The sequence below is a fragment of the Bison bison genome, unplaced genomic scaffold, assembly GCF_000754665.1.
Source record: "Bison bison bison isolate TAMUID 2011002044 unplaced genomic scaffold, Bison_UMD1.0 scf7180017864034, whole genome shotgun sequence".
In the NCBI taxonomy this organism is placed as follows: domain Eukaryota; kingdom Metazoa; phylum Chordata; class Mammalia; order Artiodactyla; family Bovidae; genus Bison; species Bison bison.
The window spans coordinates 6,006,668-6,019,438 of NW_011494606.1; the positions used below are offsets into that span (position 1 = coordinate 6,006,668).

At 48.3% G+C, this 12,771-nt stretch overlaps 1 protein-coding gene across 1 annotated transcript in view; it reads left to right on the forward strand.

Moving 5' to 3' along the window:
• Positions 1–12,771, forward strand: part of MEGF11 (multiple EGF-like-domains 11) — a 259,471-nt gene that overhangs the window by 52,579 nt on the left and 194,121 nt on the right. Inside the window, exon 4 of the mRNA XM_010834543.1 lies at positions 1,351–1,443. Within this exon, the coding sequence (XP_010832845.1) occupies positions 1,351–1,443 (93 nt within the window). The remainder of the gene's footprint in view (positions 1–1,350; positions 1,444–12,771) is intronic.

The following is a 12,771-nucleotide window of genomic DNA, read 5'->3' on the forward strand; positions in this document are numbered from 1 at the left end:
ATGGCAACCCACTCCAGTATTCTTGCCTGGAGAATCCCCATGGACAGAGGAGCCTGGCAGGTTACAGTCCATGGGGTCACAGAGTCAGACACAACTGAGCATGCACACATGCAGAGGACCCCCCCACCCACCATAAAATGAACTTTGTTGTCTAACATGACAGCAGCCTCTCGCTCGCATTCGGCCAAGCAGTGGGCGTGGAAGCAGGGTGGGTGTTTGGAAGTCAGTGGCAGCTTCTCTAAGCTCACCACTGGGGGCCACCTGCTTCCCTGGCCCAGGTCAGTTCCAAGCAGCGAGAAGATGGCTAGTCGCTTGTCAGAAAAAAAGCTTCATCTAGATCCCTTCTGAAAAACTGACAGTGTTGATGGTAGCTGCTGATTTCCCAGGCTCACAAAATTGGGGGGATGGGGTGGCCAAGGAGGTTTCTATAATCCCTCACTGATGGATTAGATGGTGGGGCAGATCTCTCAGGAGCAATGGATGACCTTGAGAAAATGTGGATGTCAAAGGGAGAGAGAAATAATCTCCCTTCCTCAAACTGCTGCCAATAAGCCTTCTCAGCACTGGGGTAGTTGATGGAAACTATTCTGCTATTGCCTCCCAACTCAGGAGGCTGTAGCATTTGACTGAGTGATAAGAAATTGCCAGGCACTTTCTAATTACAATTATCATCATCGTGGCTGTCTCTCTTAATTACTTTCTTATAATTAGCTGTTGCTTTTTCCTCAGCATTTGTGTACTTTGCAGATTTGCTGACATTTGAGAGCCCCAAAATAGGGCCATTTGGGGAGGAGGGCAGAAAGGTGGGGAAAACGTGAGGGGAACAGATTCTTTTCAGGCAACCTGATAAATGTGGGGGCCTTTGCAATAAGGAAATTGGGGAAACCAAAAGATGGGTCATTTTCTGACCTGATGGGGAAAGAGAACAGGGGTGGGGATGTAGGGATTGGGCTTTGTGGAGGGTCTCCTAGTGTTAAACCTTGCAGGAAATACTCTTTTTTTAAAACTCATTCTGTTGCCCTCCCCATCAGCTGTTTGTTTGTTTGTTTTTAAAGCCATCTTCTAGTTTGATAGCCAAAAATTAGTGTTTCCTTTTTTGGGGAGGAAATAACTCTTGAAAAGTCACCAAGCTGCCATTTCTGAGGCTTGGGTTTCATTTTAGGAAGCAAAATTAACCCTGTTGAATCCTTTTCAGAGTTAATTAAATAACTCAGGTCAGGAGTAGCTTGTTTTCCCTGCAGCCAGAGATGTGTTCTGAGCATCTTTACAAAGTGGGTTGTGCTCCTTGACCAGATGGCTTGGTTTTCACACTGGTCCTATTCTTCCTCCCTCTCTTCTGACCTCCCGCAGCCTTGTGTACAGAGGAGTGTGTGCACGGCCGCTGCGTTTCCCCGGACACCTGCCACTGTGAGCCCGGCTGGGGAGGGCCTGACTGCTCCAGCGGTGAGTCTGGGGTCTTTGGGGTTTGGGCAGGGCCACAGCTCTGGCTGGGGAGGGGCTGTGCCGTGGTTGGATGCTGAATTCTTTGTTCTGGGCTTGGGGTGCCTAGGCAAATGTGGGCATCGGGGAGGAAGCATGCCTACATGATGGTACTTGGGGTGGAGGGCTCTAGGGGCATGGTGGAGGTCTGGAGGGGCATTGCATGTTGTGTGTGGGGGGAACTGTCCGGTCATCTATGGATCATCTTTGGCTGATCCGAAGGCTCAGTGGGTACTCACAGAGACTCTGACTTTTGATGGATGAAACACCTCTGAGTAAGGTCTTTGAGGCTTAAAGTGAAATTGAGAAGCCACCCGTGGGTGTCGACCCAGGACGTCACAGTAGTCGAGGTTTGGTCCTCAGTGTGGCTGATCCAAAGGCTCAGTGGGTGCTCACAGCAACTCCAGGGACTGATTTATGAGACTGGTGGGCCCTGGGATGTGTCTGTGTTCCCCAAAGGTAGAAGAATGGCATGCTTGTAGGGGGCGGTTACTGTGTTCTTACATCTCTCTGGGCGGCTGTTCACACTTCCTGGGGGAGGCTCTCTAGTGAGCACGAGTGAGGCAGATGTGCTTGGACCGACCGAGTGACCCACAGCAGCACAGGCACATCTCTACTGTGGGACTGGCGGCCGAGGGCTCAGGGAATTCTCTGCCAAGAGTCCAGCTGAAGGCGAATGCTTCCCCTTTGGCTCATTTCCCCTATATCCTCACAGATAGCCTTCTTTCCAGTGGCACTGTTTGGGATCAATGGTTGGCTAATGTCATGGTCTTACTTGATTCCAAAGAGCCCTTGATTAGTGTGGAAGCCCAGTTTCCTTCCTGCTTTGAGCTGGGATAGGGTGTCTTTCTGTGTGTGACTCGGGGAGGTAACACAGCTAAGCTGGTCCAGGCGGGGTCTAACCCGTACCAGTGACCCGTCTTGGGGAGCCACCTCCCTGTTCTGCAACGGTCATGACAACTTGAAGAAGGAATGTTGGGTCCACACTGGCCCAGGGTGGTACCCTTGCTGTTTTCCACTCTCTGCTGGGGTGACATCTTGTTATGGTCCTTTTTCCCAAAGGCCTTAACTGGAGTCTCCCTGTCTGTCCAGTCTATGGGAACTTACCAGGCAAAGCAAACTATTGGATGTGGTTTTGTTTGGGCTTTGTTTGGGTGGTTCTCTAGGCTTAGGGAGCCCAGGGTCAGTTTGGGGTGCTCCAGAGACTCTCTCTAATGTGCTGGGACCTCCATTGACTGTAGTATCTTCTTCCTTCCACCCTTTTCCCTGCTTTGAGGTAAGTTGTGCTGAGAAACAGGGCAGGGACTCCCCCAGGCAATGAAAGGTACACCTGGGGGACACGGAAGATAAAGAAATGTGTTCAAGCAGCCTTTGTGTGAGCACCAGAAACATGTCGGCTGAAACGTTTGAGAGCTTTTTTCCCCTCTTAGCTTTGTTCTGCTTTGTGTAACTTTGCCTACAATGAATCTTTGATGAGGAACTATCTAACTCAGGTTCGGTTAACCCTTCTGGGACAGGTTTGCTTGCTGTTGCCAAATTATAACGTCAAGAGCGGTCTGCTGGAGGTTGAAATACAGCCTGAGTCTCCGGGTCCTGAGTGCGCACAAATCACCATCCAGCACGAGTCTGTTTGACGCTCGCTGTTTCTGGACTGTGGTGGCTGTGGGACCTAGAGGTGTTTTCAGTCAGTCACTTCGGGTTTCCTTCCAGTGCAGTGAAAGAAATGGTAGGGCAGCTGCCTTAGATCAACGGGACTAGGCAGTTTAGAGTAAATCTTGTGCCTGGAGTGTGTTTACCAAGCATGTAGCCCTGTTACTTCACAGTGTGAACCCAAGCTGCCCAATTGCCACTCCCAATTCAGTCATCAGACTTGGTGCTGAGCAACTCGCAACCTGTTTCCTCAGTAAATCCACCCTCGTGGGTTCAAGAGCCACCACCTTTGCATCTACTCAAGGCATGTACTCCTAAACTCACAGAAAGTCTTAAAAGATGAATCCAACCCTCCTTTGAGAGATGGGAGGATTGAATGAAGAGAATTCATAGATTCCCATTCTCAAAATCATTCAGAGCACTGACCATTTAGATACCCTGCCAAGAGATTTCCAACCACTGCTTGAATCCCTCTCTTAACAAGGAGCTCACTGCTTTCCTGTAGAAGCACATTCTGACTATTGAAAAGTTTTCCCCTCTTTTAAGTTGAAATCTGTCTCTAGCTTCTACGAGTTGGTTCTCACCCATGATAAAGGCCAGGGCTGGGTGCTGGATCTCCATGACCATCCTTGCCTTATCTGTACTTTCTCCCAAGGAGCTCAGTGGACAGCAAATTGTGTGTGGGCAGATAGTCATCTTAGAGCAATTGATGGTAGTCATTGAAACCGTACAGATGATATCAGAGTCTCCTTCCACAGGTGAGGCCTTCAGGTATTAGAAGACGGCGATCACCTCCTTTCCCCCAGTTTTTATTTTCAAAGCTTCTTTGTTTCTTATATGACATTGTCTAAACTTCCTTCTCTATTTAGTTTCTCTCCATTGGCTGTGGCCTTTATTCCTCTTGGCTGTTGTTCCTAGATCTGACTACAGATGCAAGCTCGTATGGAAAAATAATAATAGATATAGGTGCCCTTTATTGAATTTTACTATGCACTAGGTACTTTATTCATCTTCTCATTTACTATTTGCAACAACCCTATGATATGAAAATTATTATTAGCCCCATTTTACAGACGAGAAAGTTGAAACACAGAGAGGTTAAAGAACTTTCAAAGGGCACACAGCCAGTAAATGATGAAACTGGGACTACTGATCAAGTAAAAACCTAAGCCTGGACATGTAATTATGCTTTCTTTCCTTCTGGATGCTCAGCCTCTGTTAATACAGCCTGAGGTTGAAACAGGTCTTTGATGAGAAAACCTAGTTGCTCACAGGGGAAGGAAGGATCTGCTTGAAAGATGTGGCCCTGAGATATTGTTGTGGAAGTAGATGAATCAGCCGTGGGACACAGATTGTGAATTTGTTTACTCCGAGCAAGCTGACCCGCCTTGCTATTGTGCCTTTGGACACCTGTCTGCCAGTGTGTGCTCTGAGGCACTTTAGGGACTTCATGGGGCCCGTGTCAATGGGGATGGGTGTCTCTGTCAGCGCAGTATCTGGAGATTTCTGAATGGAGTCTCTCATTTGCATGTCTATACATGTGACATACTTGCAGGGAAGCTTGGATTTTTTATTTAGTCAAAGGCATCATTCTTGGTGTTTTTTTCTGATTCTAAAAACACCCCTGCATGCTGTGTGCTGAGTTCGCTTCAGTTGTGTCTGGCTCTTTGCAACCCTATGGACTGTAGCCCACTAGGCTCCTCTATCTATGGGATTCTCCAGGCAAGAATACTGGAATGGGTTGCCATACCCTCCTCCAGGGGGGTCTTCCCAACCTAGGGATCAAGCCTACATCTCTTATGTCTTTGCATTGGCAGGTGGGTTCTTTACCACTAGCGCTACCTGATACCTGTTCATGTTTAAAAGGAAACTGAAATGTCACTGGAAGTACAGACAAAAAGTTAAACCCATACACCCAGCGATAACCTCTTCTGGCCTCTGAGTGGTTGCCTTCCCTGTTCTTTGTCTGCATATTTGCTCTTAGAGCTAGATGAGGACACAATGTTGTTAGATCAAATGTGCTATTCTGTAACTCACTTTTTAAATTCAACTTATATCATATACTCATTTCCTTATCAATAAACATGAAACTACCTTAAAAATTTTTAATGGCTTTATAGAATTTCATCCGATGGATTACTGAAAGTAACCAGTCTCTTGGTGATGGACATTTAGGCTGTTTATGATTTTTCAGTATGTTAGGCTCATTATCTTTTATCCAAGATCTTTGTTCCCTGTTGCTTTCAAAATTTAGATTTTTTTCAGAGTTCAGGAAAGTTTATGGTGACTAGATCATATATGGCATATGCCTCCAGTGGAGTTTGGGCAACACCTTGGGATGAAACATAGTAACATTTCTGAAGTGACATATAACCGATGACTTCTAGTGACATACAGATGATGTATAACCACAAATGGCTTCCACAAAGATTCTGCCTCTAAATGAATTTTGGAAAATTAAAAAAAAATTCCTTTGGATTCTTTAGAGATTTGGGGGTTGTGGACCTATGGATAAGGGGCTGTGGTCCTGTGTAAAAATGCTGCAAGGATTCTTCCTGCACGTGTATCTTTGCCCACATGTTCCAATTTCTTTTTAGGATAAGTTCCTGGAAGTGGCAGGGAGGATTATAAAGATCCATCATCTGCCTGCTCCTGCCCTCTGTGGTTGCCAAGGGATTTATGACTTTGATAGACATGAAAGAGACGAATCCAGTAGTAGGATGGGGGGTACTTTTCATTCTTTTACAGACTTATAACCTCATAGCCTAATTTCTTGAAAGCCTGGATGAATTTCTTTCTGCTCCATAAAGGAAATAAGGTGATGCTGATTTTTCTGGTAGGTAGACACGTCGGCTATCATGGATAATTCCAAGATGTTAGATGAACCAATATGGGCAAATGGAGTGGCTGTATGCTTGGTCATAAACTTCCATCCTATATAATAATGAAGAGTAAAAGGATGAAATGTCAGTTTACACTGAATAAAGACGACAGAGTGACTCTTATTAAATTGCACTAATCTCACAAGTGGAGATAAAAAGAAAAAAAGTTTTGCCATATTGAATATCTAGCTTTTTAAAGTAATTAGGAATATTAAAGCACTGACAATGATTGAGATAGAAACATTATTCATAACTTTTATTTCCGCACTGGGCAATGGTCCAGTATATTTCATTTATGAGGTTTCAGCTGTAAGGAGAAGGACGTGAGCCAATTCCTAAATTAAATATGCCCTGTTAACTTTTATAAATGATACCCAAGAATCAACTTGGAAATTTCAGCCTTCATTGTATTATTTAATTATTGTATTTCTTGGGTCCTGCTTCTCTGCCTCCCTTCCCAAGGTGCTTTGCAGTTTGGATTCTGGGTTATAGAGTGGCATTTTGGTTTTGGTTTCAGGCCACCCCAGAAGGGAGGATAGTGGGGGTAGACATGGAGAGAAGCCCCACCCGCCCCCCGCTTTCTCCGTAGTTTCCCGTATTTTTAGATTCTACTGAACTGGTTTTATCTATGCGCATAGAGTGCAGGAGAGTAAAAACTCATTGCACAGGCTCTCGCTATTTGTGGAAACTGACTCCCCCCACCCCGCCCACCCTCCAGGCCTGATGCTCAGCATGAGACAGGACTGCAGAGCAGGCCTGAGTAATGAAGGCAGCGGGAACCAAGCTGGGCCACTACCAAGAGCAGCCTCTGCCAAGTCAAATGTGTTCTTATCTTGAATGGTGTGGGGGACCCCTGGCTGACTTGGCTTTCAACTATCCTTGCAGATGAAAATATAACATTTACCAACTCAGAAATACACTCATACTCCTCAACTAGCCAGGGACTCTCTAGGTCAGTCCTTTTCAAACCACGATATCTGTGTGCTAGGGATTTGTGTGTATGAAAATATACATAACATAAAGTTTACCATTTTAACCATTTTAAATTGTGCAGTTCTGTAGCATTAAGGACATTCACGTTACTGTGCAACCATCATTATCATCCATCTCCAGTGCTTTTTCATCTTCCCCAACTGAAAATCTCTACCCATTGAACACTAACTTCCTATTCCCCACACCCCCTAGCTACAATCAATCACCATTCTATTTTCTCTCAAAATTTGCTGACTCTAGGTACCACGTATAAAAAGGATTATATAACATCTGTCCTTTTGTGACTGGCTTATTTCACTTCGCATAACGTCTAAAAGTTGCGTCCATATTGTGACATGCATTAGAGCTTCCTTGCTTTTTAAGGCTGAATAATATTCCATTGTATGTATATACTATCTTTTGTTTGCCCCTTCACCCATCAGCGGACACTTGGGTTGCTTGTACCTTTTGGCTATTGTGAACCACGCCACTATGGATGTACAAATATCTCTTCACATTCCTGCTTTCACTTCTTTTGCATAGGTAGCCAGAAGCAGTTTGCTGGAGCATGTAGTAATTCTATGTTTAATTTTTTGAGGAATCACCATACTATTTTCCACAGGGTCTATACCATTTTACATTCCCATTAGCCAAGTACAAGGTTCTAATTTCTATATAGCCTTGTCAATATTTATTATTTTCTATTTTTATTTTTTATTGGTTTGGCCAGAAAGTTCATGTAGGTTTTTCTATAGCATCTTATAGAAAAACCCAAATGAACTTTTTAGCCAACCCAGTATAATGGTCATCCTAATGGGTGTAAAGTAGTATCTCATTGTGGTTTTGGTTTGCTTTTCCTTAATCATTAGTGATGTTGAGTCTCCTTTTGTATACTTTAGTGCCCATTTATATATCTTCTTTGGAGAAATGTTCATTTTTTTCCAACTGGGTTGCCTTGTTGGTACTAAATTATAGGTGTTCTTTATATATCCTGGATGTTAATGCATTATATGTGATTTTAAAATATTTTCTCCCATACCATGGCTTGCCTTTTTATTCTGTTGTACCCTTTGATGCACAAAACTTTTAAATTTTGATGAACTCCAATTTATATTTTTTGTTGCCAGTACCTTTGATGTCATATCCAAGAAAGTATTGTCAAATCCAGTGTCATGAAGCTTTCCTCCTGTGTTTTTGTCTAAAAATCTTATAATAGTTTTAGCTCATGCAAGTAGGTCTTTGATCCATTTTGAGTTAATTTTTGCTTATAGTATAAAGTAGTCCAACTTCAGTTTTTCTGCATGTAGATATCACGTTTTCCCAGCATCATTTGTTGGAGTGACTTTGGTGGTGCTAGTAATAAAGAACCTGCCTGCCCATGCAGGAAACATAAGAGACTCTGGTTTGATCCCTGGGTCAGGAAGATCCCCTGGAGAGGGGCATGGCAACCTACTCCAGTATCCTTGCCTGGAGAATCCTATGGACAGGGGAGCCTGGCAGGCTACAGTCCATAGTATTGCAGAGTCGGACACGACGGAAGCACCTTAGCATGCACGCTTGAAGCTACAGAGTTAAAATTTTCACCATGTAATGGCATATTAGTTACCTGAGCAGTGATTACTCTGAGCCTATTTTCCCATCTATAAAATGGGAAGGTCAGCATGTATATTTCAGGTCTAAAAATCCTAGGATGCCATGTTTCTGGAAAGTGAAAATCCAGCATCATCTCGCCTGATCAAGGGCCCTTATGCCCTTCCAGCTGCTGACCTCTAGAAGTTGTCTGCTCTTCCCAACACCCCTCTCCGCCATGCATAGCCCTCCTGGGATTCCAGGACCTGGAAAGGACTGAGGGTGGGGGTGGTGGGCAGCCCTGAATGGGGACAGTGACTCATAGCCTTGCCTCCCCCAGGTGGGGGCACCTGGGGAGCCTTGGCTGCCTCCTGAGGGAGGGGTGCAGAGGGGCATCCTGCCAACCCGGAGGCTGCCGCTCACTCAGTGTTTTTCTCCCTACACGAAGCCTGCTGTCAAGGTTAAAGCAACTTCAGATGAATCACCAAAAAAGCAATTACACTCGCTGTTCCCGTGCGCTGCTCTGCCCAGCCCGCGGCCCCTGGCAGAACCGCCTGGGCCGCCTTCTGCCGGCATCTGGTGCGCCCGTGGGCCTCCCCGGGCCGGTGGGCTCCGTGTCAGCGCACGCTGGGGCGCAGTCACCGTGACGGGGACAGAAGGGAGCTGCGGACGTGGCAGCAAATGCTTTTTCAAGGTCTGTGCATGAGAGGGGCTGCTCTTCACCACAGAATTCTAATTTTAAACAAAAAGGTATTCAGTAGCCGGGCTAGTGCTCCACTGGCTCTGTGTTCTCTGTCCCTTGAGTTCCATATAATACGCATGTATTGAGTACTACTCAGAGGCCCACACCGCGGGGGTCTGGGGCTGGAGTGGGTATTAGGAATGAGGAGGGCATGGCCCCCATCCTCAAGGAGCTGTGAACAGAAGCCAGACCCACCCATACTGAGAGGAGGGAGGAGGAAGAGTCGGGAGAGAGAAAGTTCTGGCTTCGATGGGAGATGAGGGGACCGAAGGGTTCAGGAAAGCCATATTGGGAGGAAGGAAGGAACCAGGTGTGTGCTGTGTCCCATTTTGAAGAAAGAAACTGAAGCACAGAGAGGTTAAATGATACCCCAAGGCCCCACAGCTGGTGAGCATCCGATATGGGTCTGTCAGATTTTCCCCAGGCCACTGGGGGTGGGCGTTGGGGCTGAGAAGGTGGGGAAGAAAGTGAAAGTGAAGTCGCTCAGTCGTGTCCGACTCTTTGCGATCCCACGGTCTGAAGTCTACCAGGCTTCTCTGTCCATGGGATTTTCCAGGCAGGAGTACTGGAGTGGGTTGCCATTTCCTTCTCCAGGGAATCTTCCTGACCCAGGGATCGACCCCAGGTCTCCTGCATTGCAGGCAGACACTTTACCCTCTGAGCCACCAGGGAATACTACAAGGTGAGGAAAGTGAATAACTCAGTTGTGAGGAGTCTGTGATAGAGGCTGAAAGAGACTTGAGCAGGGTTAAGAGGGACTTTCCTGGCAGTTCAGTGGCTAAGACTCTGAGCTCCCACGACAGGGGGCCTGGATTCTATCCCTGGTCAGGGAACTGGATCCCACAAGGTGCAATAATGAGTTTGCATGGCTCAACTAAGGATCCTGTGTACCTCAACTAAGACCCAGTGCAGATAGATAAGTAAATACATTTAAGAGAGATCAACCCAGTCCCACCCTGAGTCCTGGGGGTGCCGTGGGCTGCAGGGGAGGGCAGCAGGAAGACAGACCTGCTGGCCTCTCCATCTCTCGGTCCTCGAATGTCACCTCCCCTCCCCCGCCTCCCTCTTTTTGAGACACCCTGGCCATGGTTCTGCTCTGGAAGCCAGTGAAGAGGATGATTTCCTCCCCTCCAGAGCTCGTTTCTTCCAAAAGTGCCTGCCAGGAAGAATGGGAAATGATGGGGAGCAGATGCTGGGGGTGCTCTGCTCTCACGGGGGTCCAGACAAGTTTGGGGTGAGGATGAGGCTGGGCAGGGGGCAGCCTGTGGAGACCCTCAACCCCAGGACTGAGGACAGCTGGTCCCCCCACCCTCCTTCCACCCTTGGACTGGGTTGCTCTCTTGTGACAATGCCCACAAGGAAAGGAGGGGAGACCTGCTGAGACAGCCCCCTTCCCGGGTCCAAGGGAGGCAGGTCATGGGGCAGAGGAGGCGTGGGACCACTGCTCTCCTGCTCGTTGGGAGAAGGCGGCATCTCAGGGCTTTGGCCCTTCTCCCTCTGTCAGACCAGGGGACGTGCAGGACCAGTCAGTGTCCTCTGAGCAGGGCCAGGGGTCAGCAAAGCCTTGGCACATGTGGCCTATAGGAACGCCAGGTTTTGTTCCTGAAGCAGCTGGAAACCGGGTGGCCTAGGGTCTGTGTGTGAGCTGCCTGTTCAAGGGGCTGTCACAGCCAGGGGGAGGGAGGCACATTCTGCCCACCCCAGCTCTGGCCATCTGGCTCCCTGAGAACGAAATAAAGAAGTGACATGCAGTGAGTCTCAAGGACTAGGAGAGGAAGGAGGGTGGGAAAACCCATCCCGAATGTGACAAAAGCAGAACAGAGGGACCACAGCCAAGCTGGCATCGTTGATTGGGACTGGCAGGCAGTGCCACAGCCCCTCCAGAACACAGCTCAGGCATGGAGAGGATGCTGCGCGCCCCCTACATACACGCACACACATGCACACACGCACATGGTCTGTGCTTCCAGGATGGGTGCGGGGGCTGGGTCTCCATGGGAAACACAGTTCCTGGGGGAAGGGAATCATGAACTGCTCCCACCCGTGCCCACCAGCCCAGAGGACTGGCCTGGAAGCCTGACAGGAAAGAGAGGAGTGCATTCCCTCTGGAGTCAGGGGCCGGCTGATGCAGCTCCCACTCTTTGAGACCTGCCCCCGCCCCCGAGGACTTTGAGTTTCGGCCCAGTCGCCCAGGCCTGCTGTGCACCAAGCACCATGCCGGACGTGGACATGATGACCTCATTTTATCTCCTCCTGCCCCGTGAGCTGGGGATTATGACTCCTGTGTTGCAATGGAGGAAGCAGAGGTCCAGAGAGGTTTAGCCATGCTCTAAGGTCACTCAGGACTTCCCTGTTGGCTCAGTGGTAAAGAATCCGCCTGCCAATGCAGAAGACTGGGGTTTGATCCCTGGGTCAGGAAGATCCCCTGGAGAAGGAAATGGCAACCCACTCCAGTATTCTTGCCTGGGAAATCCCATGGACAGAGGAGCCTGGCGAGCTACAGTCCATGGGGTGGCAAACAGCTGGCCATGACTGAGCGACTGAGCAACAACAGCAAGGTCAGCCAGCTGCTCCTGAGTGTGTGCAGAACTGCGGAGCAGGTGGCCTTTGAGACTGACTGGAAGAGAGATCTGGGCTGGCCTCGTACTTAGATTCTCGCCTAACTCCTATCCAGCACTGACTAAACATACTGTCCTATTCATTATCATTTGTTATTACTATTTCTATCTTTCAGCTGAGGAAATTGAGATTCGTAGAGGTTAAGTAGCTGGACCCAGGGCACACAGAGAGTCAGTCGCAGAGCCAAGGTTCGAACCCAGGCCATCAGTCTCTGGCAACCACATTTGCAGCTCTGGTTAATCCTTCTTTCCAGGGTCCTCTGCCTTCCCTCTCCAACCCCTCCCATGCTAGGAGGTGGTGAGATAGCTACAATGCAAACCTGGGTCCAGTCACTTCCCTGCTCCCTTCTGCCTGCCTGGAAGTGCCCAATTCCTTGCCCAGGCCTTCAAGGCCCCTTTGGGTCTGATGCCTGCCAGGCTTTCAGCCTTAATTCCTTCCCATGACCCCCACCACCACCCCCTCCTCTCTTCTAGCTTCCCTTTATCCACTGACCCACTGCACTTCTGCCTTCGAAGCCCAGTTCAGGCCGTGACCCCCACAGACCTTGACTGTGTGTACATAACCAGTGCGGCCCACACCACCCCGGACACTCGTTGTTTGATTGTGTGCTTGCTCTCCTTCCAGCCCCCAGGCCTGGAGACCTTCCCGTGGCAGGGCCCAGCTCTTCCTTGTCACCGTGACCCCAGGGCCTGCATGCTGCAGGCACCGTGCACACTCAGCCCGGGGCTGATTGGGGTCCAGAGGATTTGCTGTCCCTTTTTATCATGTTTTCATTCTTCCAGATGATGCTCTAGTGGTGGTATTTGGACCAGGGAGGAGTGTGGGGTTCTGGGATGGATGTTCAGGAGTATTCAGTTC